General features: G+C 41.1%; 2 protein-coding genes across 4 annotated transcripts; one reads left to right on the top strand and one right to left on the bottom strand.

Moving 5' to 3' along the window:
* The first annotated feature begins 299 nt into the window (after positions 1 to 299).
* LOC126922916 (serine protease 42-like) lies at positions 300 to 12,641 on the top strand. Of its 2 annotated transcripts, XM_050735862.1 has the most exons (10): positions 300 to 940; positions 6,940 to 7,430; positions 8,012 to 8,056; positions 8,739 to 8,990; positions 10,405 to 10,490; positions 10,577 to 10,662; positions 10,832 to 10,969; positions 11,031 to 11,167; positions 11,248 to 11,405; positions 11,986 to 12,641. In XM_050735862.1, the coding sequence occupies exons 2-10, from the start codon at positions 6,944 to 6,946 to the stop codon at positions 12,142 to 12,144; spliced, it is 1,548 nt and encodes a 515-aa protein (XP_050591819.1). In that variant the 5' UTR covers positions 300 to 940; positions 6,940 to 6,943; the 3' UTR covers positions 12,145 to 12,641. The 2 variants fall into 2 exon arrangements, with proteins under 2 accessions (XP_050591819.1, XP_050591820.1); XM_050735863.1 differs by lacking the exon at positions 8,739 to 8,990.
* Positions 12,642 to 12,699: 58 nt separating this feature from the next.
* LOC126922893 (polyamine-transporting ATPase 13A3) lies at positions 12,700 to 27,596 on the bottom strand. 2 transcript variants are annotated; one of them, XM_050735823.1, is made up of 11 exons: positions 27,238 to 27,596; positions 19,156 to 19,240; positions 18,855 to 19,082; positions 18,646 to 18,782; positions 18,380 to 18,536; positions 18,092 to 18,296; positions 17,683 to 18,021; positions 16,447 to 17,398; positions 15,861 to 16,368; positions 15,517 to 15,698; positions 12,700 to 15,442 (listed from the first exon to the last, which is right to left on the bottom strand). In XM_050735823.1, the coding sequence occupies exons 1-11, from the start codon at positions 27,242 to 27,244 to the stop codon at positions 14,007 to 14,009; spliced, it is 4,236 nt and encodes a 1,411-aa protein (XP_050591780.1). In that variant the 5' UTR covers positions 27,245 to 27,596; the 3' UTR covers positions 12,700 to 14,006. The 2 variants fall into 2 exon arrangements, with proteins under 2 accessions (XP_050591780.1, XP_050591779.1); XM_050735822.1 differs by lacking the exon at positions 27,238 to 27,596 and adding an exon at positions 19,484 to 22,086.
* Between the last annotated feature and the right edge of the window lie 277 nt (positions 27,597 to 27,873).

Genomic DNA, 27,873 nt, shown 5'->3' with positions numbered 1-27,873 from the left:
TATTTCGTCTACCACTGGTAGCACTTTAAAAGAGTTTAGAAACACCTTTATTTTCCTATTACCAATATTCAGGACCAAGGTTAACAACGTCAAGCGATGAATCACGATTCTGAAGAAGAACGAAGAAGAAGGAAACGCTGGTTGGATCGAAGGACTATGGTATCCTTCCGATCGCTCGATTTTCCCGTTCGATTACACAGAGAGAAGACTCGAGCAGCCGGCGTGGACCTGGTGGGGGACACACGAGAGAGTTTTACCTACCGAAATGAAACTACTCGCCGGAGAAAGTGAGAGCCGACGTAGCGGACGGTGGGCAACGACGAGCAGGCGACCGGGGCTCCTCGAGACGAGAGGATAGACATGGTGCAGGCCCTCCATCGTGTGCATCTTCCTTGTTCCTCGAAAAAATCCTTGGTTAGATCGTGACCGTTTTGAGATCCAATGGCCGGGAAAATTTAAGAAAAGTCTGGAGAATCCACGGCGAAGAAACTCAGGCAAAACTGAAAGAACATTTCCAAGTAGATTCATCTCTCGCGCCGGTTCTTTTCTCCATAAAGGAACTTGAAGATCGACGTCGGTCGAGAGAGAAGAAAAATAGTCAAAGTGTGAAGATGATAAGAAACCAGTGAAGAAGCATGAAGCAGGTCTTTGGTGACTGTGACGCAATGTTGGTACATAGCTGAGTTAATTCGATGTAAAAGTCGCGATAGATAGATCGTCGAATCGAAGGTGTCGCGACATATCAGTGACAACCGTTGTGTTATGGTGGTGAGGACTGTTCAGGATCGACGTGGAAGAAAAAGAGGAAGAAGAAGAGACGGCGGCGAAGCTGGGGGAGTTTCTTTTGAGGAATCGCTTTTTGGACGGTGAAGGGAAACGGAAGACTAAAACTTAGGGGAAGAGGATTACAAGAACGAGATTGATTTGCTTCGACAGATTGGTAAGTAAAAAAGGTGTCGCTGAGTCCTGTTAGAGACGATGATTAAAAATCTCGATAAAGTTTTTACTTCAATTTTTAAGACCAAGAACTTATTTTTTCAACTCCTTCGAGATTTCTAAAGAAGATATTGAAGGTACAGAAAGGTGAATGATACTAACTTCTGCATAAAGTAGAGGATAAAAAGGGAATAGTAAGAGGTTAAAAATAATTAGAAACTCTCATTGAATTCGATGCGTTGGGACTTGTAATACAATACTCACGCGATGGTCATTGGAAAAATTAAGTGAAAGTGAGAAGGACTGGATCGGCTTTTGAAAGAAAGCCCGTATCACCAGCCTACTCACCGAGTAAAACGTACACAAGGTAAGATAGGTAAATGAAACTAGCGATTTTAATAATTGAGCGAAATAGTTATTACCAATGAATAAATCGCTGGTCGTTCCCGCGATTTTAGTCGTGATTTCAGTTTCCACGTATGGCAAATTAATGGACAGAAATTCAGCACTAATGACGTTTAACAGGATTCGATTATCATTTAATGACATACGACCATGCAACGAAATAATCGGATTTCTATGATTGAAAGTAATTCGATCAATCGGATCTAGTTTCTCGTGCAATTACATGGCATCGTTTAAAACATGTATAAAACATAGGAAAAATGTTCTAAAGCTATTAAAGTACTGGCATTACTTTTGATCTAACGAAGAAGAACTTTCACGAGTTTTGCAAAAAGTACTATTCATGATATGACAGTATTCGAACATTATTCAAAGTCTGGGACGAAAAAAGCGTTCGTAGATAGACGGCAAAAGGACCAAGAGAGAAAAGTGAGATCTCTGGTTGCGAATTGGCAATGTCTCGTGGCTATCGAAATGCTCAACTTTCCGACCTCGTAGCCAGTGAAAGTACTTCCGTTCTTTTCCAAAACGAGACAAGCAAGGGGACGAGCATTAAGGATGCACGCTTCGGTACCGTTCTACGGATTGCCTAAACACCACTCCCCGTTTACGTAACATCATTTGATAGAAGTTTGAAGAGAAACGTGTGTCCAGCCACGAAATATGTCGTTCCATCTGACGGTCCTCTATCACCGTACATGGAAACCGTAGCGAACGTTCCATCGCGTTCATGCCTCGTTCCTTACGATTAATTTCGTTGAATATATTTCGAATTTAATTAAAAAAGTAACGATTTTGTCTGTCGTTGAATACCAGATGGCTCGTGCATTATCAAGGTGTATCGGGATTCATGAATATTCAATCGATGGTATGCGCGTTATCCGACACACTTTTTCCCCATTTTCATCTGGCTGAGATTACGCTGTTTATGCGCGAATTAATTTCTCCTAGAAAGTAACAATGCAGATCGTTCCGCGATCGAGCGTCACTGAGATTGCTCGCTACTAGACGCGAGAGGAAAGAATCGACTTTACAGCGGAAAATAAGTTTTTAACTAAGAACGAACGATGAAAAAGAAGAGAACAAGCGAGGAGAGCGATCAACGAGGAAAAATACACAGGGAGAAGATGAAGAAAAAATTCGTTACACAATGGAAAGTGTTCGTCATGAAAGGGTATCTGGTGAACTAGACCGCGAACAAGCGTAGCTCTTTCAAGGCCACGAAGAAAGAGCAGAAGTTGCAACGTTCAGATTTCTTCGAACCGGTTTCCTTCGAAAGGTGGAACGCGTACTCGCGCGTATCCACGGTGGACGTAAGCGTTAAAGGGCCAATCAGGCTGCTGTTATTTCTATCGAAAATCGAGAGGAAAAAAAGGCATGATGCGCGCCCGCCATCTGGATATTACCATTTCCAGAAGCCGGTCCCGAGTAGTCGTTATACTCTTTCGACGAGAGAACGCTTTTTGCTCGTTCGCTTTCTTCTGAGCCGAGCGATTCAAGTGAATTGACCCGTTGGGCCTTGTTATCGTTTATTGCCGTTTTGCAGAAATTACGGTGCTATTAAGCATCGCATAAATACCGATCGAACAAAGTAAACAACAGCTATATCCAGCACTCAGCTCGCATTATCTCTAGTACAGATACATATATTTATTTAAAACAATTTTCTCTTGATCTAAATTTTACTATTTTCTAGTTAAACGAACATAAAGGAAAGATTATTTTATTCCATGCTCGTGTGTTGAAAAATCTTCTCTCTTATTTACGTTCTCGATCGCCGTTGGTGGATCGTGCAAAGAAAACGGGGCCGGGATCGGACGAAAACAAAATTTCACGCGCGCGCTTCTCTTTTTTCGGCTTTTTTTCCATTTGCTTTCGGCGAAAGTAAAACGGCGCCTGTGCGCTTTGCAGAGAAAGTAATGGATCGCGCTCTTAATGTCGGTTCACACGGAATTCAGGATGTGGACACCCGTGTGGCGCCAATCGGCTGGCACCGGACAGCACCAACGATATAAACGACAGACAGAAAGAGAGAGAGATGGGAGAGAGAAAAGCCAGAAGAGAAAGAGAAGAACAGACGCGGGACACACGCGAGATCAACGCACGTGGGCTTTCACGAACAGCTGGGAGACGAAGCTACAATTATGCGTGTGGTGTGTATCTCGTTTACAGCGACGTATACAAGAGAAGAAACTCTCTGTACTTTCGACCATCAGCCTGCACGATAGATAGAGTCAGACTAGTCGTAGGAAGGTGAAAGTTCGTGCGATGCAGCTTCTAGATCGCCTCTTCCATCGTTTACTTTGCAATTTTTTTGTCCCTGTCACTTTTCCTTCGATCGAGTTCGGGGAACCGACGATATTCCCGTGATCGTTTCTTCTCATAGATCTTGGTATCTATCCGCCTTTGACATTTATACCGCTGGCTACAATTTTTAAGGTCGAAACAGCAGCGAAATATGTATTTTAATCGTAAGATTTCGTAACAGAGGGGAAATTGATTATGATATATATGTTTCGTCGGTAGCGAGTATCAAGATGAATAATGGCGAGGGTATTAAAATGTCGACAGCTTTCATTTTCTCTCGAAGAACCAGTGACATGGTTGTATTTTCTCCTCCTTAACAGAAATCAAAGAGCCGAGAAAAAAGAAAACGAGAAAGACAATAATTAAAATATTATCGAGTCGCAGCAGCATTAAGGCGATTAACAGGTTCGAATCTAATCGGAAACTGGAATATGTTTTCTACCGGGTTTCACTTTTCTTGCTACCTTTTTTTTTCTCGCATGCCAGGCTTCCTTCGATAACGCTCATTAAGAACTTGACAATCCCTTGTAAGTCGTATTTCAGATAATTTTTATTAGTACATAAAGCATACTGGCTCGTTTCGTTTTATTGATTAGATCGGCTATAGCGACATTCTAATCGGCATGGTAAAACTCTAATAAGATAGAAAGAGGACTCGAAGAATAAGAAGAACATGGTCGATGGTTCGTAACTTCCGGCGGAGCGGGTGGCAGCGTGAACATGAACTTCACACTGTCGTGCATGCAAGAAGTGCACTTTCACTTCTACACGACAGAGCCAATGACCTACTAACACATCGAACCATTCACTCGCTACCGCGATGCTATTCTGGCAAGGACGTTCTACATCGATTGTTCGATGCGTTCGATTATTCTTCTTGATTGAAAAATTGACGATATCCATTGAAAAATTGTATAAGAGTATCGCAACCATCCTCAAAACTCGCAATAAAATCTATCCTCAAATATTTCAATTTTAATTCCTAAATCAGCTACTAATTAATTCTCAAAGAAGTAACACGACGAATAAATTAATAATCAAGTTCAATAATTGATATCTATAATAAATTATATAAAGGTGCTTGGTAATATTTATCCGATGGAATTTTCACATTTATCTCTTGAACGAATCCGATACTCTTTGCATCGATTCCTGGCCGCTTCCACCCCTTTTTCTAACTCTAACCAAGATCATTTCTTTACCTTGAAATTCCTCGTCGTTCGTTCACTGTCCTTCGATCAGCAGACAATGGACCCTTCTTTTCGGGCGAGGATTTTTTAATCTATTACGAAATGGGGTGACAAGGACCGTTACGTGGTTAAATTGACCTGAACATGGTTAAACTAGTGATTAATGCAGCTGGTACGATGTTGGCTATTGCCCAATCTCGTCTCAGGCCAATAAAACTCGTGGCGTGGCGTTTTCACTCCTTCTTAATATCCCCGATAACTGACCAACCGGAGGATGCTGCCCCGTACCATAATGAATCTCCGTGTGTACAATCCATGTGTTTGTTTCCTGGTGAGCCTCTTTTTACTTTCACCCGTTACGGAGCCAACGTGACGCAAACAACATATTTTCGTCCACTTGAAAAAGAATCCACACGATCGGCTCCAGGAACTTGTTTTCTACTCTCCTGACGCCGGACACGGACGGTTTCCGGCTTTCTGAAGACGAGTAGGTCAAACGGAGTACCAATTTCGATTCTATCACGCGATTTTAAGCTCCCTCTTTCTCTCGCTTTATATAATATCTCACGAAGGTGTTCTACTATTCACGGAAATCTCTTATTAATATATTATGTATAATTCGTAGTAATAAAGGTCAACTATTACGATTATATCGATAAAGTTTCAAACGAACGTGAAAATGTACATAGAAAGAACAAGATATTAAATGCAGGTGTACATAATTCGTAGAGAATTAAATTAATTATTTGCTTAGTAGATTTCCCACTAGATTTATGAGATATTTAACACCGATTATATATTTACAGTGACTAATTATCCAATTAAAATCTTTTCTCGGCAAGTATTCGAATACTTTGAGTCGCGATATATTCTTCTTAAAACAAAATCGAAAATATTCGACGACGTTACCTTTCGAAATCAAACGCAACAATGCAACCTAGTCACGAATCATTGCGTGCACTATATAGATGCGGTTAAAATGGACTTTGGTATAAAAGGGATTCGTGTCGGGTAGAATCTGTTCAGCTGCGTGTTCCGTGGCTCGTTTACCTCACTCACGCGACGTTTCTTCTTTGATGTTTGGAAGATCAATTCTAACGAAAGATCGAACGATAAATCGGAGCAGATTGGTTAAAAAATTACTGGATCGTCGTGGAAGAAGAGAAAAGAGAATTTAATTATCTCGCGTGTCGTTATATAATTACAGCTGTTACGATCGCATCAGGATTCTCGTGCAATCGAATCGATTCTGATAGCAACCAAGTCGAGACTTTTTCCCCTTCGTTTTGGAATTGAGGATTGTTTACCTTTTCGTAACGGCACGTTTTATCTTGGATCAGTTTTGTTCCTTGTATTCTTTGTCCTGCTTCGAAAGATACCGTATCTAATGTTTGACAATTTACACAAGTTAATTGAAAGAGCCTATCGGCTAAATAAGTGGCGAGATAACAGGCTTACCAGTACAAGCCGGTCCTATAGGAAGGAAAACAGAATTTTTACACTTTGCGCTGTAAACGAGCTCAAAGTTTTTATGGCAAATGATACTCGGAAAGGATGCTGGTTACGGCGCAAGCAAAGACTGGAAGAAAAGGCAAACAGTGGGCAAAAAATCGTTCCAAAAGAGCGACGCTATTAAACACAGGGGAAAGTGGAATATTTAAGTTGCAGGATTCGCGAACGATTTTTCTCCATAACGAAAACCCTAAATCTTTTTGTCCGATTACCAACGCAATTTCCAATTCGATTTCTTCAGTTTTAATATATAAGACATTTGTACTATACGTTAGTTTATCAGAAATATGGATTTCCGGACAGAAAATTCTAGTGGCGTGCCAAGATTTTGAGAGTTTAAACTTAGTCACGCAAATATTTTAACTTTTGCAAGTATCGTCCCTTTGGTTTCATACTTAATTAAGTTTCAACGTTATCTTCCACTGTGATACGCTTTTATAACTAGAAAAAGTATAATGAATTTTTTATAATAATAAACCTAAACTTTTGCGGATAGCTTATTAAATTAGTTACGATGAAATATAAAATATTGTTTGGAGCACCGCAAGTTAATCTTCGACTTAGCAAAGGATTTCTGATTTTGTTCCAGTCAAATGATGGGTGCAGCGAGATCGTGCCAATGGTTGCTCATAGGAATAGTCCTCATCGTATCCTCGAATCGTGCCACCAGTCAAACAGAGATCTCAGGATCGAGCCTTAGCAAGCCAAAGACGATCTTCAGTTCCAGCTACATCGAGCCGCGAAGCAACAATGGGAATCACACGGACTTAATTCTAAATTCGCCTCGCAGACGTCGATATGTTAGATTTCCAAGTGGTCCAGCCGGCTATCTTTTCGAGGGTGGTGGACCTCCTATAGGGAGGAACATCGGTGTGCCTCCTGGAGTTCGTTTTCCATCCTGGAGACAACACAAGTCGTTGTGGAGAAATCCTATTTCCGAGTACAACAGACCCGTGATGGGTCATCGAACTCCACGATTGATCTTCCGTGACAACGACATCCCACCCCCGGTGGGTGGCAGCGCATCCTCGTTTTTCCAACAGTCTAACCACTTGCCAGATTTTGAGGACGAGATCAGAGGTAATGTGCGATAATGTGAGATAAAAAGCATAAATCACATTTCTCGTATTTAATAGAAGAATTTTAAGATTCGATATATTGTCAACCAATTCCACGTCAAAACTTTCCATTTGCATCTTTTCCACCTTCAATCGTTTCGTATTTATTTATTTATTATTTCACCATCAAGCGGCACGAGAGTCGGAAAATTAACAAAAATAGATTTATTTTATCTTTCTCGCGTGATGTTTATATTGGTAAAATATATTATATATACATATGTACGTAAATGGCACTTGAAATTTGTGACGTCGATCTCCGGTTTGGTTGGAAGAATGGGAAAAGCTAGCATTGGCTTGATTTTTTTTTCATATCGTGTTAACTGTCTGCGGTTCTATGTTGAATTGGATTCGATATTCTATTCCACTTGATTTTTCTATTTTTCTTTTATCTTTGATTGAACAGAAATGTCAATATAGAATAGCTACGAAATGGCTATGAATGGTTTTTATTATTACTTTGATGGTTAAATATGTTTTATGAAAAAGATTACTTGATAATTTTCTTTTCTTTTTTGTTAAGAGAGGAAATTGTTGTTCCAGATCATCGAAAGCAAACCCTCGACGATTACCCTAGGTTAGAATCAGGTACGTTCCCCGCGAAACGATCAGCGTTGATCGGTGTTTCAACAGAGAGCGACGTACCGATGAGTCGTGGTCTAGTCGCACCTGTTGAAAGCCCGTTTCGCAGAGCGTTTCCGGTCTTTCGCTAATCCAATGAGTGAAACCGATACCGGATTACATTACATCGCGCCTCTGGATTTCGTACTGGTCGGATAATTGTAAATTAGCCCGGGTGCAATATCCTAACCGGGTGTCGCAACGATTGTGACATCCGGACCCGTTTCCGTCGAGCCGACGATTTCCGTCATCCGCGTTGGTCGTATCGTTACGACAGAGGCGCTCGAAGGTTCTTTCCTGTTGCTTTTACGATTTCGTTAAATCACATCGCGATTGTATTAACGACGTCCCGTGAAATAAAACTTCTTTCGTTCACTTTTTCAAACGATTGCGCTTATTTTCAATGCTCTCGCGAATTGCTCAATATTTTCAGCTCGTTTCTCTTGCGAAAGTATTCTGAAGCTAGGCTTGGAGTAATCAGACCTTGCTTTGCACATATCAGAGATGTCTGGTATGAAACGTAAAAATCAACGAGTAACGAGTACCTTCCGTTGTTTCATTTTAATTATCCGTTTTGGAGAGACAAAAAGGGGAAAAATGTCGTAAGAGAGAAAGGAGAAAAAAGAACAGTTTGCCCTGTTTTGTGCAGAGCCGCGTCAACAAAAAAGACCGCTGTGGAAGGGTGACGATACGTTGTGCGCTGACGGACGAAGCTGCGAATTTTTTCTAATGTGCTGGATGTCCGCTGGCCTTTTGGACGGCAGTTGCGGTGGCATCATGTACGCTTGTTGTCAGCGGAAAGAACCGAAAGGTAGCTCTGATTATAACCTGATTGAGGCACCTAGAGATCAATCTCAGCCGCTTCCGTTGGATACTTACACGGAGACCGCCAATGATGATCGTAAGTCCTTCCTACAGAAGCATGTCATCCGATTCTTGCACTAGCATGATCGACCACCGCTGTCTTTCTTTGGAAATGCTTCCTGAATGTCGTTATTCATCTCTCTTATTTAAGAGACGTTTCTTTTATATCTTCTCCCTTTTTCTTGCATTACTTCACTCGATCTTCCCTTATTCCCATTTACATGTTTCTTCACTATTCCATATTTTTGTTCTTTTTAATTTTTCTTTTTATTCTACTTGTCTATTTCTCTTTTTTGTCCTACGAATATTACATTAGCACTTTCATCAGCATGTCGAAATCTTCTTGACTTGTAAATCACTCGTCTCTTTAACACTTGCACTTTCCTTAGCATGCCATCGAATGCCTTCACTTTCTCTGTTTACACCTTCCAAAGCATGATAGGATGTACACCGCCCGATCTAAGTCATTTTCGTCTTTCTCTTTCGATACTTGCACGTGTCGCGATCTTCCTGCCTGCCTTCCTCCGGGTGAAGTTTTCTCACCTTGTTTGTCAATCGATCTTGCATGTTCATCGTGATAACAACGAGTCCGTTCCGCACTTCTTCGACGGTTCTCTTGTCACGCGAGTCCTCTGAATTTCGTATCCACTTCCGGTGTTCCTAGTTCGCGAGGAATAAGTCCTCCGTCCCCCTGAAGTACGATCTCCATCTTCAATCATCGATTTCGTCTGTACGAGTATAAAGAGAGATTTCCATAAATTTAATTAATTTACAGATTAATTACAAATAAGTGAAATTCTTCTTCCAGTCGAACCGCGTTTAAGAGGACACTTTTAATTTAACGGAATCGATAGAGTCGCGATTTAAAACGTACTATTGCTTGGTAGTTTGATCGTCAAATGTTTCATTGAATTACTCCAAGCCTAATTCGGTAATACTAACTTGTAGACCAACGAAACGTTATCAAGTGAAAGATGTTTCCGTCGCTACGATACCAAAGTGTTTGAACATACATATATACTGCATAAAATAATTAGAGGATCGTTACTATGAACGATTCTATTGCGTTAAATAAGCAAGGAGAAGATTCTGTTATAATTGATAGACTGAAATATATAATAGTTGATCATGTGATTCATGTGTTTTAAAAACGATGATTAAACCTAATTTTTTAAATTCGCGTGTATCATAATCTGAACTAATGTATGCGTTCTTTGCTAAAAGAAAAATTCCTCTTGAAAGGCTTAAGGTAATAATTAAAACAAACGTATAAACGCAAGAAAAAGATATAAAAATCAAGCTGATACGGAAAACGGTGCCCTGATTGTTTTGAGCAGTGTATTTACACATATTCCGCTACTAACTCTTCAAGAGCTGCTCGTAAACGAACACTGCAAACCGATACTACATATTTAGATTGAAATGGAGAATCTACATCCTCGTAATTACAGGCTGCGGGATTCCCGTCTCGAAGCAAACCGCGCAAAGAAGAATCGTCGGAGGCGACGACGCAGGATTCGGCAGTTTTCCATGGCAGGTCAGATTTGCATTGACGAATCGTAGTCAATCCTTTCCAGCCTTTTGTATCGTCTTTTAAACAGAGAAAATGTTCTACTTTCTCAGGCGTATATACGAATCGGGTCCAGTCGATGCGGCGGCACTCTCGTTAATCGATTCCATGTCGTCACTGCTGGTCACTGTGTAGCTAAGTAAGTGGAATATCTGAAGCTGTTACGACTTGCAGAATTTCTCGAAGTTCTAGAATTTCCTTAATCTATACGTGGTTCAGAACTGAAAGCCTCGATACTATGATAAAAATTCCGCAAGTGCAATATCGATCGCTATTTTCTTTCAATTGTTCTTTCGTTTTACGTTTAGGGCATCAGCTCGTCAAGTTCAGGTCACTCTAGGTGATTACGTAGTGAATTCCGCTAGCGAGACATTACCAGCTTACACCTTCGGTGTCAGAGAGATTCGCGTTCATCCTTACTTCAAGTTCACTCCTCAAGCTGACAGGTACGTTGACATTTCACGAGTGGTTCTAGCAGACGCTGAAATGAAATTGCCTGTTGTTCAGGTTCGACGTGGCTGTTCTACGATTAGATCGTCCGGTTCATTACATGCCTCACATAGCGCCGATCTGTTTGCCCGAGAAAAACGAGGACTTTCTAGGACAGTATGGATGGGCTGCTGGATGGGGAGCATTACAGGCTGGTAAGTACAGAAATTTATCCGGAACGTTACAGGGTTTGGGCTAGTGACGGTCGTGTATTGAATTATGTTAAAACGAACAGGATCGAGGTTACGTCCCAAGACACTACAAGCAGTAGACGTACCTGTGATAGACAATCGAATCTGTGAGAGATGGCATCGGTCCAATGGGATTAACGTTGTGATTTATGACGAGATGATGTGTGCTGGGTACCGTGGAGGTGGCAAGGACTCCTGCCAAGTGAGTTTAAATTGACGTGAAACGGTTCAGGAATTACTGTAAGTGGTAACGATATAGCGCGTAAAATTAGTCAAAAGCTACAAGTTACAGATTTGTAAATTTATGTGTCAAAACGTGCAATTCGAGACATTTTTGGAGAGGTAAGAACCTCGAATGCTTTTCAACACTGTGCGACAAGAGCAATAAACAAAGGAAAATTCGCGAATTCAGAAATTTTTGTAGAGCTAATGTGAATTGTATTGGCTGTGTTCAATTTCGATCGACAATTACTAACGAGCAAGAAACAACAGTGGCTTATTGCCGTGTAAATTTAATGAATCGTAACCGGAATATTAATTTACAAATAACTTTAGCGATGAATTACACCATATCTATAAAACGGGTACCAGATGCAGCTATTTATTGTCAGTGGGTATTTCTCCCCAAAGCTTCACCCATTACGCTATATCGTCCCCACCCCGTACATATAGTACATAATCTAGAATGTTCAAGTTGAATTTGAAAGAACTAAGTGATGGTACTTCATTATTGTGTAAAAAAAAGAAAAAAAGATTCAGAGCTTTTTGCCTATGATTTTCAGGGTGACAGTGGTGGGCCATTGATGTTGGAGAAAACAGGACGATGGTACCTAATAGGTATCGTTTCAGCGGGTTACTCGTGTGCTCAGCCAGGCCAGCCAGGAATCTATCATCGGGTAGCTAAAACGGTCGACTGGATAACCTACGTTATCAATTCGTAGCGAGACGAATCAAAAGGGATAGAGATTGTTCTCTGTAAAAACTTTGCATGAAACAAAGTTTACGACACGGTATTGGATAGGATCTCTGACGATTTCGTAACTGGCTGGCAAATGATCGAATGATAGATGCCGAGGATCTAGGAACTGTGTAACTGGGAATTTCGACGATTCTACGCTCGAGGAATGTGAAACATTGTGATGAGATAATGTTTAAAGTCAGGAACAAAGTTGTCCGTCTTCGAGGTGGAAGAACTGTTGCTATCATGCATCGATTTCTAACATATAATTTTCTAACGAGGTGATGCGTGGAAATTGTTTTAACTTGTAAGTCGCGCCCGGTGAACTTTCTTTCGTCGATTATCTAAGCCTTGCGAGGCAAAAAGCGTCTACATTCTTGACGTACGGTGTGAAATGTAACGATGTGGATATTTTGTAAATTAAGTGCGTGTGATATTCGTTTGTATTCGCGCTTAATAAATGTTCAGTTTTTTATTTTATCATTGTCTATCCATTTCTTTTTGTGCGTTTTAACGGATGGGACGAAAAAACAAGGCCTTTACATTAAAAACATACTTTGTTATTCGACAACCGCTATAATTCAACGCAAGCTTAGCGTTGCAAATAATAGAATAACGCGCTTAAGTATGTATTTTTCATTGCGTATATAAGTACACATTTATCTCGTTATTCGGTTTAACAGTAAGTATGTGTGACAACGAGCATCGAATTTCTGCATTTGCAGATCGCAGGACGTCGGTTCTCGAAGTTCTATTAAATAAGATTATCATCGGATAAACTACGGTATAATTACAAATTTCCCATCTTCACACCAACAAAAAAGTACACTAACTTCCCGCTTTCACGACGAAATTTCATTATTTTCATACAAACAACCTTTTGTTCTACTAACATCGATAACGCGTCGAACGTCGTCTCAGGTTATCCGATATTTTCAATAACAACTGCCTGGTTATTATAGCGAAAAAAGGAAAAAAGGTCGTCGTGAAAACGGGAATATGATCAATTCCCTATAGTTTCCTAGTTTAGAAAATTCATTAGCATTCGCAACCATCTATACATCTTGTCACACAAAGCGCGTGATCCATGTATTATATTATCTTTAATTTATTTTTTAAGTATATCTTTGAAACCGCAGTGAAAAAAGACGGCGTCTAAACGCAAAAGAGATCCCCTAAAAAAAAAAAAAAAAAAAAAAGAAGAAGAAAAAGAACCTATCTAACTATCTATTTCATTCGGCCTGCGTCAAGATGATTGTTCTTCGAGACCATTGCTCCCTGACGACAGAGTAAGTTAAAATTCATCATCTAAGTTAAATAAACTAATGATAATACTTTCTCTTCGAGTCTAGTATGCTCGAATACTAATAGAGGAGGAGGACGAAGAAAGATCAGGTCAAAAGGGACCCCTTCAGTTGATCTACCGTACGATGCTCGTGGGATGCATCGTTGGTTACCAAGCTGTCGTGAATGCCGCGGCATTCTAAATGCACTCTTGTGAACGATATTTAGATTAGAGATCGTGTCGGAAATTTTCCATATCATTACTTCCAGTTGAATGCTGGTGATTCGAAACTTTCCTGATCGTCTCTGAATTAAACGTTCCTGAGTGATTCCGTATAGCAGCTGAAAACAGTCTTGTATTGCAATTGTCATGGGACAACAAATGCACTGGCAGATAAAGTGGAGATACTTCGTGACAATCTGGTCTATGAAATCGGGCAGGTACGTCGAATAGCAAACGGTAGATCGTTCTTCAAACTTGAAACGATTACCGTTCGTTGTTCGAAGTACCGTTCTTTGGTCACTACCAATTCAAATCCCACGAGGATAAATCGCTCTCTTCTACGATGGTAAAATATCGAGTTCAAGGACACTTTGTGTACTGGGAGACAAACCATATTCGCTTTTGTGCATCAAGGTGCTCTTCAAATCTCTCAATTTCTGCGGTTGAAGAGCCATAGCGGTGTTCCTAGGCAGGGTTGCGATTGGATTTGTGCTGTGGCTCTTAAAACTGGCTTTTTCGTACCGATTGATCCCTTTCTCCGATTCCGAATTGTATCTTCTCTTCGCTGTTAGCTCTATGTTCGGTTGTTTCAGCACGGAATCTCTGTCCTCGAAGCAAGGAACCGTTTGCATGGATACGGTGTTTCTGCGATCGTTGAACAAGGACTTGGGATTTAGAGTGACTTCTCTGGCAGAGCCAAAGTGCTTGAAATTCTCACAGATCGGACTGTTCATGAAGCTCGTGTCCACAGGATGGCAGGACTCGGGAACGCGTTTCTCGATCTTGATCTCGGTGACGTTTTGACGAATCAGAATATCGGGAGCAGCTTCTGGTAACGGTTCTTGGGAGATCGGTGGCCATTTTAAATCGCGTGCCATGTCACGGTCAATCGCGAGGAACTTTCGTCTAGATTTGTCTATGTTATGCCAACGATAGCGTAATTTTCTAAAAACGAGGTAGTCAACAAAGAAGTACTCCATTAGCAACGAAATCACGAAATTGACGATACCGTAGCCGACCAAGATGAAGCGGAAGCCAACGTTCTCTGGAAGAATCAGCTCGAACCAGTCTCTCAGCCACTCAAAGGGAAAGGTTGCGAGGTAAACGGAGAAGAGGCTGAGACAAATGAACGAGGTGAGCAGACCGTAATTCGTGAACAGCGACTTTCTATATGGATGACCCTTGGAGAACGTAACAGCCAGAATGATATACTGCATGGAACTGATTATGAAAACCGTGTAATTTTCGGTACAACTCACATCGTCCTTGTTCTCAGCAGCTTTCTCCGTGGCATTGAACGGTTTGAACCAATCCATTTGTTGAAGATGCCATAGACTAACGGACTGAAATAGAGCCACAATCAAAATTTGCGTCACTAAGCTAAGAATGGGAGTGATGCTAATGAGACTGTTCAGAGGAGCTGTTTTCACTAATGGACCACCGTAAGCCTCGGTACGACCAAAGAAGAAAGCGAAGATCGAGATAATAAAGAGATCTATGTAGAGGAACTCGATGTCTGTCAAATTCGACTCGAAACTGTACAGCAGCATCACGGAGATGAATTGAGTGAGCGAGTAACTCGCCATATACTTGAAAATTCCGAAGGAAGTGACCAAAGCTGCGCGACCTTCTCGAATCACGGTCAATACACAAGAAATGTTAGTCTCGCGGCTGGTAAACGGCGATGCTACTGAAGATTCAGTGTCAGAGAGAGATATTCCGGTGTGGGCAGCTTTCAAAGCTCCACAGTCGTTTGCCCCATCACCTACCATAGCTGAAAATAATATTTAAAATTAACATTTCAATCAAGATAATATAAATTGTTTGAAGAAAAATTCAGTTACGTACCAACATAGTATCCCAAAGATTGCAATTCTTGAACGAGTTGTTGCTTCTGATCTGGCGACATCCTCGCAAAGATTGCTCCACGAGTGACAAGTTTGGGAATCAGTTCTGGGTAATATTGTTTGACTAGTGCCCACGTTTTACCCGTGAGTGAAAACACGTATTTGTTTTTTGAGTGGTGTAAGCTGAAACAATGATATGCAAAAGTGAGGGATTAGATGTTAATACGTTCGCTATCGGAGTAATTTAAATTTAATCCTAAACTATGATATAAACAAATGTATAAGTCTCGCACTAATTTACTGTAGTAGTAAATGTGATAATGACGTATAGCTGAATGAACTTACTCGTCGGCTAAATAATTGACATCGTTATCGAACTGATTGTTCCCAAAGGAGCCACTCTCCACTGTTTCCAAGCTAGCTACACTATTCAAATCAGTCATTTCGCTGAGATCCCCGTGTCCCATAGATGGCTGACTGCTGCTCTTCGTGAAATAGATTTGTGGTTTCATCTGGTTCTGCTGAGTGGCAGAAACTGCAATGACGGGTGTACCTGGCTTCACGATGTCACAGTCTCTGGCAACGGACAGTGCAGTCAGCATATTGTCGCCAGTCACCATGACAGTCTTTATACAGGCAGTGTTTAATGCACTAATCACAGGCGTGGTTTCTGGTTTCAATCTGTTTTCCATAATGACGAATGCTAAGAACGTCAAATCGGACTCTGCAGACTCGCGACTCAATCGCTGGACCTTGGCGTAAGGAAGACGATTCAAAGATTTGTGTGCGAGGCCGATCACACGGTAGCCTTCCGAAGTATAGTCTTGTAACACAGCGCCAAAATCTGCTGGGACTATAAAAACAATACGATTAGTCATAACTTGAAGAGAGTTTAAAACACAAAATTTAAAAGATGTGTTGCAATATTTACTGGATTCTGCTCTGGAGAGGCTGAGAATCATTTCTGGGCTGCCTTTGCAATAGAGGTCGTAATGATTAGCTCCCAACGTCCTGGTAATCACGCTCATCCTTTGGAGACTAGATGTGAACGGAAATTGACGAACGATTCCAATTTCTAAACCTTGTTCCCCCAATTCTGTCGTGGAACCAGTCAACGTGGTATCAAGGTTGTTTAAAGAGATGTTATCCATCACGTCAGAAGACATAGAATTTTGTCGGCTGATCGAGATTCTTATTTCGTTGGGTAGCTTCTTCAATAAATTGGAGCCTTTTGGTGGTCGCACTATTGTAGGGAAAAGCATCGAGAACTTTGACGTATCGGATACATCGGGCTCTTCCAAGCTCCAACCCGTAGACTCAAACATTTTTAGGTCGAGTGGATCTCCGACAAGTTGATTTTCTATTATAGTGATTCCGTGGCAAGTCACCATTCCGATGAGAAGATCGTTTAGGGGCAAGGATGCGATATCTTTGATAGGCGGCTGGAATTTCTTATCGATGGTATTCACTACGCCCCACATGTCGAGACCATCTTCAGTCAGCGTCCCAGTTTTGTCAAAACAGATACAGTCAATTGATCCTGACACATTGATTGTTCTTGGACTCGTACAGTAAATCTTGTTTTTCTCAAGTCTGCGTTGTGCCACCATTCGACCAACTGTCATAGCCGCTGGTAGAGCTGGCGGTACTACGATGGTAACCAGATCTAACGCTTCAAGAGCGATGTGATGGTTTGGGACACCTCTCATAGCCTTTGTCACAATGGTGTAAATCACGCCAATACTAGCTATACCAGCCAATAATATGACGAACTTGTAAGAATCTTGTTCAAACTTGAAATCGACTGGTGGAGGATACATAATGGATCTGACCAGTCCACCTTTGCTGGTGTTGAACCCAGTTCTCACGACAACAGCTAAAACCTGCAAGAAAAATAAATTATGTGATCAATAATCATTGATCATTTTTCTAAAGTCCCTATACAACAATTAGACTGCAGATTTTTATAAATTTATAGGAAATTTAAAAGCGCAAAAATGCATAGAATGCATATAATATGCAAGAATATATAAAATATTTAAAGAAACAAATCTCTGTTCAGGTCTCATCTTTTTCAGTTCTGCCCGTCAAAATATGAATTTGCATAGATATGTCTAGTAATAACGAATTTGGAAAATTAATCAGAAATTCTAATATTTCGAGTTACCTTCTCCGAACCGTAGTATCTCGTTTGAATAACTCGAGTACCACAGAACAGCGTGTGTCTTGCATGTTCCTTAATGTCGTATATCATTTCATTGGACGAAGGAATAGGTGTTTTTGTAACAGGAACCGACTCTCCGGTCAACATAGATTCATTCAGAATGCAATTCCCAGTCAGAAGCACTGCGTCACAAGGCATCAAACAGCCATGAGATGGAATAACCAAAATATCACCAGGTACCAATTTTTCAGCAGGCACGGTCGCTGTTTGCCCGGTCGCGCGGTCTCTCATCACCGTTGCCACGTCGGAAGAATATACAGTGGAACGTAAGTTGTGTTGGTTCTGTAAAAGGGTCCTTGGTTATTAATATAATTCAGAGATTGATGCAACAAGCGGCCGAAAAGTTGCATACCCGACGAGTCTGGAAGACTGCCATAATTATGCCGACGCTGGACATGGCCAAGATGACCATGGCGTAATAATAATAGTTGTCGGCAATCCAGAGACAAAAACTAAACAGTTGGAAGACGTAGAATGGATTAAGGACCTCGAGACAAAGCAGCGTTAGAATACTCTTTACTCGAATCACGATTTCATTGTTTCCGTAAACGCAACGTCTGTAAAGAAAACAGAAGATATTTTTTAGATAGTGTCGCAAAGTAGATTTATTATGTTTATGGGAATTTTTGTGGATATTTGCCTCATATGCTGTTCAAGCGAATTTAATCCTTGCATTTGATGCAATGTGGAAGTTAGGACACCAACGTCTAAACCACGAAGTTTTAGGAACTCGGTTCTCTCGGGGTCCCAAACGTAAGTTAACTTCTTGCAGTGGAACAGGGTGATCGACGGAACCTCTGTATACAAATATAAATTGATTAATTTTTTATATGAAGAAGAAATATTTTTTAAAAGACTTTTCTTACCGCAAAAAGAAAATATTTCTTTTAATTGTTGAATACTTACGTTTAAATTGTCCACCGGCTAAATGCAGTGAGAGTGAGGGAGGATATTCTTCCTTTATTTCCTTGACGGTTATCACGCTGCCGTTCTCCATCCATGGTTCGTTATCCATCAATGATTTTCCATCGAAAGGTTTACCGCTTGAAATATATGTAAAATATTAGCTTGAAATTAATAAAAAGGATGTCGTTCATAAAATAAGGAATGCTTACAGTATATCTTGAGCGGCCAAAGTCTGCAATTTCTTTACGTAATAACTCGTGTGTTTTCCTTGGAACCTTTCTACCAGCAAAACAGTGTCTGCGGTTTCTAATTGACATTTGGAATGAGTTGCTAGCAACATAAGATGCGGTATCCAGTGAAAGACCAATCTAAGAAGCCCTCCGGTAATGATAATCAAGAACCAAGTAACAGCGGTCAAAAGATTATTTCTCTTGTATCTAGAAGAAATAGGAAAAAGCGTTGCATAACATCGTGACACTTTCAACACGCGATATGTATGTATGTACCTACCCATAAATTTCCATTTGATCTTCTTCACCAGGGTTGATGTAATCGATACCATTCTTTAGGTGGAGAATTCCATTGCCCCTGGTTCCTGAAATAACACAATGGCCAAATAATTAGATCGATATAATTGACGACAGGCGATAAAATTTCATAGAAATAACCGCGTGAAATAAATTGCTTCGTAACAATGTGAAATGCTCGTAATCATCAATTAAACGGACTATCAATGGTACGTTATTTATGGACGGCGATTTCATTCGGTAGGATCGTCAAGGACGATTCGATAGAATCGCTGCCAAATAATTTGATTAAGTAGGCGGTGATCTCTTACCCTCCAAAAGTTCCGTTTTCTGCTCGCGCTGTTGATCAGCGGTGGTATTAGTACCGCGTGTTCCAAACACGCTGTACGCGTTTCTGGCGAAGCTCAAGTTCAATTTATTCGGAGTAGGCGGCATGATGATCGCAGAAAAAGGAGCGGATCTTAAGCGCGAATACTATATATGTATATGTAATATCTATATATATATATAATATTTATATATATATATATCTGTTTCTCCTCTCTCTCTTTTTAAATTTGGTACAATTGTTCGTGGTCTCACGGGAGATCACTCAGCGAGGATACTGCTTGCGGTATCACGACAGGGGGTTTTCCTTTCGACGTTTCTTGTCCTTCTTCCTAATTTGAATCCTTAATCGTTTCACAACTACATTTTACCACTACTCTTATCACCTACGATTTATTGTCTATGGGTCAACCGCGGACCCGTTTGTTGTTGTTGTTGTTTTATTCAACAACGGTATAAACGAAGAGAAGAAAAAACAAGAACAACGACACAAAGTTCGTCAACTGGCTTCAGAGGGAGATCGACGAGAATAAAATACTCGCAACAAGAGAGAAAAATGGGATTCTAGCCGAAACCAATTGAACGGTTCAGATGTGGCTCCCCTAGGAATAATGCAAGACGAGGAGATCGCTCTTTTAGGCAATAACCCCGTCTGCTACCGACACCGATTACCCGCCATTTTCGGGTCCGTCTTCAATGTTCTCGACGTAAATCTCAACAGAGTGTTCTCTTGCATTTGGCTGACATCGACAGGGACCAAGATGCGTCAGGATATAGCGGTATCCTGTCGAATGGATCGAGGTTCGAAGATCTTCCTTCCACGAGAGTTCAAGTGGCAGTGGCTAGTTGTTTGAGTGGCAGGACAACGATGACGTTGACGATGAAACAGTAGCTGATGCTATCGCTTCGGACCTGCCCCCGAGTTCCTGGATTCGTGTCAGTCGCCAGGATCAGTAAGCTTTCGCCAGCCAATTCGTGGCGTTGTCACTGCTCGTTCACCTTCGCTCATACCGCGTTGTACGCACGCCTGTCTTGAATCTCTGTCGACCAATCTCGGATGAAGCAGCTGAGGCTCTTCGAAATCCCAGCAGTCCACCAGAGATCTCTTCGTCTTGCCCTTGTCTCTCGCGGCCGATCCAATGTTACCTCGACCTTTTGTTCCGCAGCCAACTTCTATCGCCTCTCTTGCATTCTCGTGCCTCCCTTTTGCTGCCTCAACGTGCGATCTCAAATACATTACGGGTTATAAGAGTATTTTGGATGCCGTCGGGTGTGTCGATCGGCAGGGAAACTTCGTGGATCCTCTTCGATCAATAGAGATCTGTCTTATCGATTAAACGATCGGGTCGATAAATGATGTATCGATCGTACGACTAACGATATTGTTCCACGATCTTCACAATCACTAAGTAAATCGATTTACAAAGCGATTCTCGATTTTCTAAGGATTTAAGTACACGAGTGTTCGATTGAAAAGTACAATTGATCACAGGGAGAAAATGTTTAGATTGAGAGTAAATGTCGATTCTAACAGATCCACGAAAGAAAAGAAAAATTATTATTCGCGATCGACAGTACTTCGCTCTTTTATATAATGTTCGCTTCACGGTTTCGTGAATTTCGAACACCTATATATAGAATTGATTACGTCAACGTCCAAGTTCTCTTGTCGAAGGTGATCACACGTCTCCCACGAGCTCCTTCAATGATTAACACTTTTATTTTTTCACGCGCGAAAACCGATGCACTCGTTTTTAGCACTGCTCCTCACTCGTAATTATCACTCGTGATCCGGCTGTTCAATCCTGACTAATCGCCCTCGCGGCTCAAACGTACTTGAATTCTTGCTCTTTCTCACGGTTATGGCCTTTGCTTTTCTGTTCGTCGGATGATTCTTTCAGATGATCCGTTTAAACGATTCACCCTCTTCGGGACTTCTAAGTACAGAGAACACGGTGCAATAGTTTGTACCTAGTATCTTACTCATGCTGATGATTTCAATTCGTTCGTACGCGTCGATGATCAGCTCCGCCCTGTTAGGCCTCCGTAAATTAGGAAACAGAAAAGAAAAAATCTCTCTCCTCCAGGAAGTCACTTTGCACACGGTCGTTTCACTTGCGTTTCATGCATCTGTGGCCGTTTTCGGGTTTCTCGCTCGCGACACTCACTGCGTCTGCCTCTGTCGACATGCACCGTGTCGGTTTATAAGCGCTCACGTTCGAGGAAAAACGACACCTTTCCTTCTCGCATGCCTGTTAATTTTTTTCCTTGAAAAGCACACGATCCGTTGGAACTCTTTCAAACCGCTTCGTGCAATGTGCTCACAATGGATCTAAGATGGCGACTAGCCAGTCGTTCCTTTATAGCTGTACACCGAAACGCTTTCTTTCTCTTCCTTCCACGACCGCCTTTGTCCAACGATTCTCGCTCGGCGACAACGATTCGTTCGACGAGTTTCGTGTTAGACCGGTTCGTACGATCACTTTGAAACACTGACAAGTACGAAACAGCTGGTACAAAGCGTTCGCCCCAATTACAACGAGATTCCAGACGCAAGTGTATTAAGGGAATCGTTTGGCATTAGCAGAAGACTTGCGCTCTTGCCTGCTTCGATCCCGGTTCAGGGGCGTACTCTTCGCCGCCTTTTCAGGTACGCCACGTGTCTCGTTTCGTTACTCGACTCCGAAACGCCGATTCGATTACGCTCTGTCAACGTTTTATGAAATGCTGAATCTCAACTACATCGACGAATTCGCAAACGTTTGCTAATCCACATGTGAATATTTACACGGCACGACGTACCAACAATTTCTCACGATTAAATTGAAGTGTCGAGAACTTTCTTTAATTCTATAAGTTACGATGCATTGAGGGCGCCAGTTGTTTGGTTCGATTAAAATAGAAAAGTCTTTCCAATTGCACGATTGAATGAAAATCTCCGTTTGGAGTAACTTTATCAAAATCTGAACTTATTCTTCGACAGCTATCATGGTATAAATTCAACTTGTTATTTTGTGATTATCGACGTTCTCAGGGGCTAATTGGCGAGCTTTGTGGCACCAGGTTTAGTGATGCCGTACCTGAGATATCCCCACCATTTGGTTTTGCCTCGACCTACGACGACGTTGCCGTTCGTGAGTCATTTGTTCTCACTAAATCGCCTTCCGTGGCATGAGTACGGCCCTGTTAATTGCATGGGACTTAAAATGCATGCGCCTGTTTTCATGGCGATTCCTCTTCCACTACCCTCTAAATGATTATTGAAGGAGCGCATCTGTTTAGGTGTTATAGCGGCGAAACCCAGGCAAATCGAACGGTTTACCCGCTCCAGCCGTCCTCGTCACCGTCTCACTCTCTCTCACTCTCTCTCTCTCACTCTTTCTTTCTCTCTTTCTCTCTTCGATTCTTCATTGGAGTATTGAACGAGCCCGAAAGCCTCGTGGTCGATACTCTGTTCGAGTTAACTTTCTGCTTTACTATGGCCAGCACGTGCCAAGCGTCTGAAACGTTCACACCTAACTCTCGTGCGGCTGGTGGGGTATTTCTTTGCCGTACCCTCTTTTAGATAACTCCGAGTTTAACCTTTCAAGGCACATTCAGCGCGTTAGCGATTATTGGAGCTTCAACAAAAGTTTCTTTTATCCGATAAAACAGAGTCCGAGGAGAACAGGGTCAAGTCTAAAATAAGATTACTAGATTTCAAAAATATATAGCGTGTTATTTAAGGAATAACATTTCAGTGTTTTGATGATATAAGTAATGGAGATACGTATATCGTTGAGCTTGTTACGTTTCATTCGTTTGAATGAAAACAGATGCTAATAATATGATACTACGCATTGACTACAGGTCAGATCGTCGTTACATGCAATCATCAATGACTGAGATGTCGTTAAAGACCATAGAGAGAAAGAAAAGGGGGGAGAAAGAGAAAGAGAGAAAGAGAATATAAATATGTGACTATTCGGTCTGAAGATATCTGAATTAAATATCCTAACAATGAGGAAAGACACCTGAAGTTGTTTTGTAACTCATCGTTGCGACGGTTTTTCCTGGAATTGTTAGCTCCGTCATATTCGAATTTCTTTTATCGTACAGGACGTATCGTACATATCGTATTTGCGTACAGGAATCAGTTGAATGTCGTAATTACACCAAGCGATAACGAAACTTATGTAAGGTGTATATTGTAAACTGTGTGAATGGTGACATGCGATTTTCCGGTACTGCAGATGCGATGCTTTGTACTCGTATAATTTCGCGCCGTTAGCTTTTCTTGATGAGGGAATCGCACGATTTCCGGTTAATCGATACGTGTTTCTAGTTTATCTCGTTTATCGTAGTTTCGATTATTCGATCACGTTCCACGTGTACACTTGGCGATTTTATTGATCAAATAAAGCGGTGTATAGCTACCTATGTTACAAATTAGTCTATCCGGTAATCGGTCACGTTTCATCTGCAAACGTCTGAAATTTGATACACAGTATGATAAAGGTTAGATAACATTTATTGTTAGAGTAATCGTGGCTTATCGATAACAGGCTTCTACTTTCCGATGTTTAGATGCGAGGAAGATCGTTCATATTAATTCAATGAGCACATTCGATTCGCTACGTCGTTATGTAAGATCAGTAGGTTTTCGTGAACGTCTGTAAATATCGATAGTCTTAAACTGGCAGCTTTTGTGGAGACATGAAAGTGGACGTTATCTTTTGCTTGTTCAGTGTCACACAACTGGTGCTTTAATAAGCGTAACTTGAGCGATAGGTCGAGGCTACTGACAGAAATTAAAATCAAAGATATTACGTTTCTTCCTTTGTAATCTATCGAAATCTTGAAAGTTCCTTATTTGATGTTGTTTTTTCTACGAAAATTATCTTATCAGACATTATTGAGGCGTTTATCGAACCAATTATTTTTTCCATCGTTCAAACGAGGAAATTCTATTTATATCAATTGGATCATCGAGATGACACACGCTGAATCGAGGACATGTTATCGCAGAGAGACAGTTTCTTGTTTCTTATCCAGTTCTTGTCATTGATAAAGCTCGAGATCTCGACGATAAATCGTCACGTGCATTCTTTTCTCTGCTCCGATTCCCGAATTTAAATACGCGTCACGGAAGGCAGACGTGTGTCGACCTCCGTGCTATTTTCGAACGAGTCGTGTCGTCGACCGATTCGATGAAAATCGTCTCATATTCTACTTACTTGCTCGTCTTTTCGACTTGCTCCCTACATTTAGAAGCATGCGCGGTGAACGTCATGGCCGTTTGAACTTTTCGCGTCTATAATAATCCAGTGACTCGACCCTGATTTTGTTGTCGACTGAAATTTCGACGGAGTCATCCGCGTTTCCGACGCGCGAATTATTAACTGAGTTATTTACAACGCGTGATCTGTCCGGAAACACGCATTTCTCGTCGAACATCATCTTCAAGAATGTGCAATTGACAATTATAGTTTTGCCTCGAGCTTCTCACGCACACAGATTCTCGCTAACAGTCGTTTGAAGAAATACTGACGAGTACATCTGCTCATATGGAAAATTATTTATTACCATTTCTGCATCTAAGTATTTTCGTACTTTAGAAATCAACAATACAATCGTAACGTAACGAGATTTCAGAATGGAGCGAGATAAAGTTGCTTTTTGCTCGTATCTGTTTCACAAAATCGGCTTGTATTTCTTTTTAATGATAGACACGAAGGAAAAATACTTGATTTGTGAATGATGTCTGATTGCAGCGCTTAACCTTCGGGGTTATCACGAAGCGGAGCTTTATGTGGTCTATACATCTGTAAAATTGAACGAGAGAGCCTGATCAACACGGAAATACAGTCGATTTCGTGGATAAATGCGAGAATATGGCTCTGTGTGAATTGTTTTCGTGATTGATAAGGAAAATAATCTCCAAAGTATGAAATTGATATTTGCAATTACCTGATTCTATTTAGATGTTTTCCGACAAGGAACCTGCTATTTAGATCAGATTAACCCAAACACGCTTTGTCGTTTTGATAAACCGATATTCTGAAATGGAGTTGCACGTGCGTAGGCAGCTACGTGTTATCGCAGAAATTTATTGCACGTCATAATTGCTCTCCCATAAGGAAATCTTGCTTAATTTCAACATGGTTTCACAAAACCGTTTCTTTACAATAGATACAGGTGGTGCGCGTCAGATACACAATACGAAACACTGATAATTTGATCAATAGGGTTGATGAACTGATACCACTGATAAATTGACTCGAATGTAACAGCAAAATTTCTCATCAAAGAGGTAAGAACTTTTGTATGATTGAAAGCAAAATACAGGAATCGAGAAATCGTTCGATGCAAGTTTGGCGTCAAAGAATTTAGAATTCTAACTGTACTTTAGTCGCCAATTGATAAGGCTCGTTTCTTTCGCGTTGTCATATTACGTTAAGGCTTTTTAGTAGATCAATTTTTTAAAATCATTATGTTAGAACGCATAGGCTGAGGACGCGGCATCGCGACAGCCCGATAACTTCGTTCGTTAAATGTGTCACCTCTTAATTGACGAATCGTTTTGAATGGACGGGGTCATTTGTGAGAACATTAGAGTAGCTTGTGTCTGATACTTATATATATACGTACTTCGAATTCGAAACGTTTCTAGCCACGTGCGATACGCTTCGGTGAAAATAGACTCAAGGAGAAATTATAGTAATTGATGCTCGTCATTTTCCTTTCTTTTATCTCTTTCTTACTATCTCTTTCGAAACCAACCCTCGAGCAGAAGTTACCATGATTTATCGACCACGGAATCTCCTTCGAGCGATAATCAGCAGCTATTGCAAAATATTTCTTCTAATTACTCTTTTCCTAAATTTCGTGAATCGATATCGGCTGATAGATTGATATCGGCTTTACTTGGATAAAATAAAAGGACACTTAAAGTACAACGAAATTAATTAATTGATCATGGGTAATATCGATAATGATCGTAATCGCGATATTGACAAAATTCCTCTTGATAATCATCGCCTTTAAAATAGATCGGTTGCAACGATAGAACTATAGTTATTAGGTATTTCGACACTATGTTATTTTTACAAACCCAATGTCCAATCCAATTCGTCGCAAAACGAATTATCTATCGCATTTACTGTCGCTACACTTGTAAATCATAATTTCCATATGAGATTCGAAAACTGTACCTATGCATGCAGTTTTTGCCAGGCAGGCTGATCTCGATCAAAGTTTCGGATCTTCTCGATTTTATATCGGTATAGATTCAACATATTACAAACGTCGATCGAGCATTGCCTTAACGTTGAGCAACCGGAGACCGGTCGAGGACTGACGCAGAGGAAAGTTTCGCTGTTACTTTTATACGTAGAACCGGCTATACATAAACAGAACGTTCGTATGTGTTAATATAACCAGCACGACACATTAATCACTCAGCTTGGTAAACGTGTAGCCACCGTGATTCCAATTTTATCCAGATTTCAGTTTTCTTGGATTTGTGACGCTTGAAAATTTTAACAACAGCTCTTACACTTAAACCATTCAAAGCCAGTATTTCTACGTGTTTCTTAAAACTCGACATTTCTTAAAGCTCAACATTTAAGGACCTTCAAATTCTTAAGACCCCATAAATCTTCCTAAATCTACAATTTCTAGTTTGTCAAGGACTGTACAAACTGTTCACCCAAAACCATCACCAAGCAACGTATTCGTTGAAATAACAAAAGCCTACCGTTCATGGCGCTTATCCTCAGCTCGGAGGAGGCTGGTTCGAAATTGATGTTCTCCACTTTTGTATCGTGACGACGACGTTGGTGATGGTGGTTGGACAGGTGGGCATTTAGAAGTAATCGAACACCAAGGGAACGCCGGGCATCGCGTGTCACCGGGAGCTGTGATCGTCGTTTTTGTTTCCCGAGAGATCAGCAACGAGGCAACATAATTTCGGTGGCACGCGCAGCTGCGCCGTCAAGAGAAACGCTACGCGACCGCGCAGAAAAGCAGCAGGGACGCGCAACGGAGCGCCGAGCAACACTGTCGTTGCGTCGCTCCTCTCGCGAGTTCTTCGCCCCGTTACCGAGCTATACGTAATCGCTTTCATGTACCGGCGATCCATGCGAATCTACGCCGCTGATTGGTTGAGACCAATTCCTTATCAGCGAACATTGTTCCGTTGGAACCGATGTTTCAAAACGGATCCAGCTCTTGTCCCTGTCGATCTACCGATTTCGAGTAAATGCAGCTAGTTAACACGCCTCGAGCAATTACATACCTTCTGTTAGACATAATTACACGCCTGACCGTGGAGTTAATCTTGCGCAGTTAATGGCTTTTCGGTAGATTCAAAATTATCGACCAAGTTCATCGA

This window comes from Bombus affinis, chromosome 13, assembly GCF_024516045.1.
Source record: "Bombus affinis isolate iyBomAffi1 chromosome 13, iyBomAffi1.2, whole genome shotgun sequence".
NCBI lineage: Eukaryota > Metazoa > Arthropoda > Insecta > Hymenoptera > Apidae > Bombus > Bombus affinis.
Note: the sequence above shows the minus strand (reverse complement) of the source record. Positions and strands in the feature narration are given on the sequence as shown.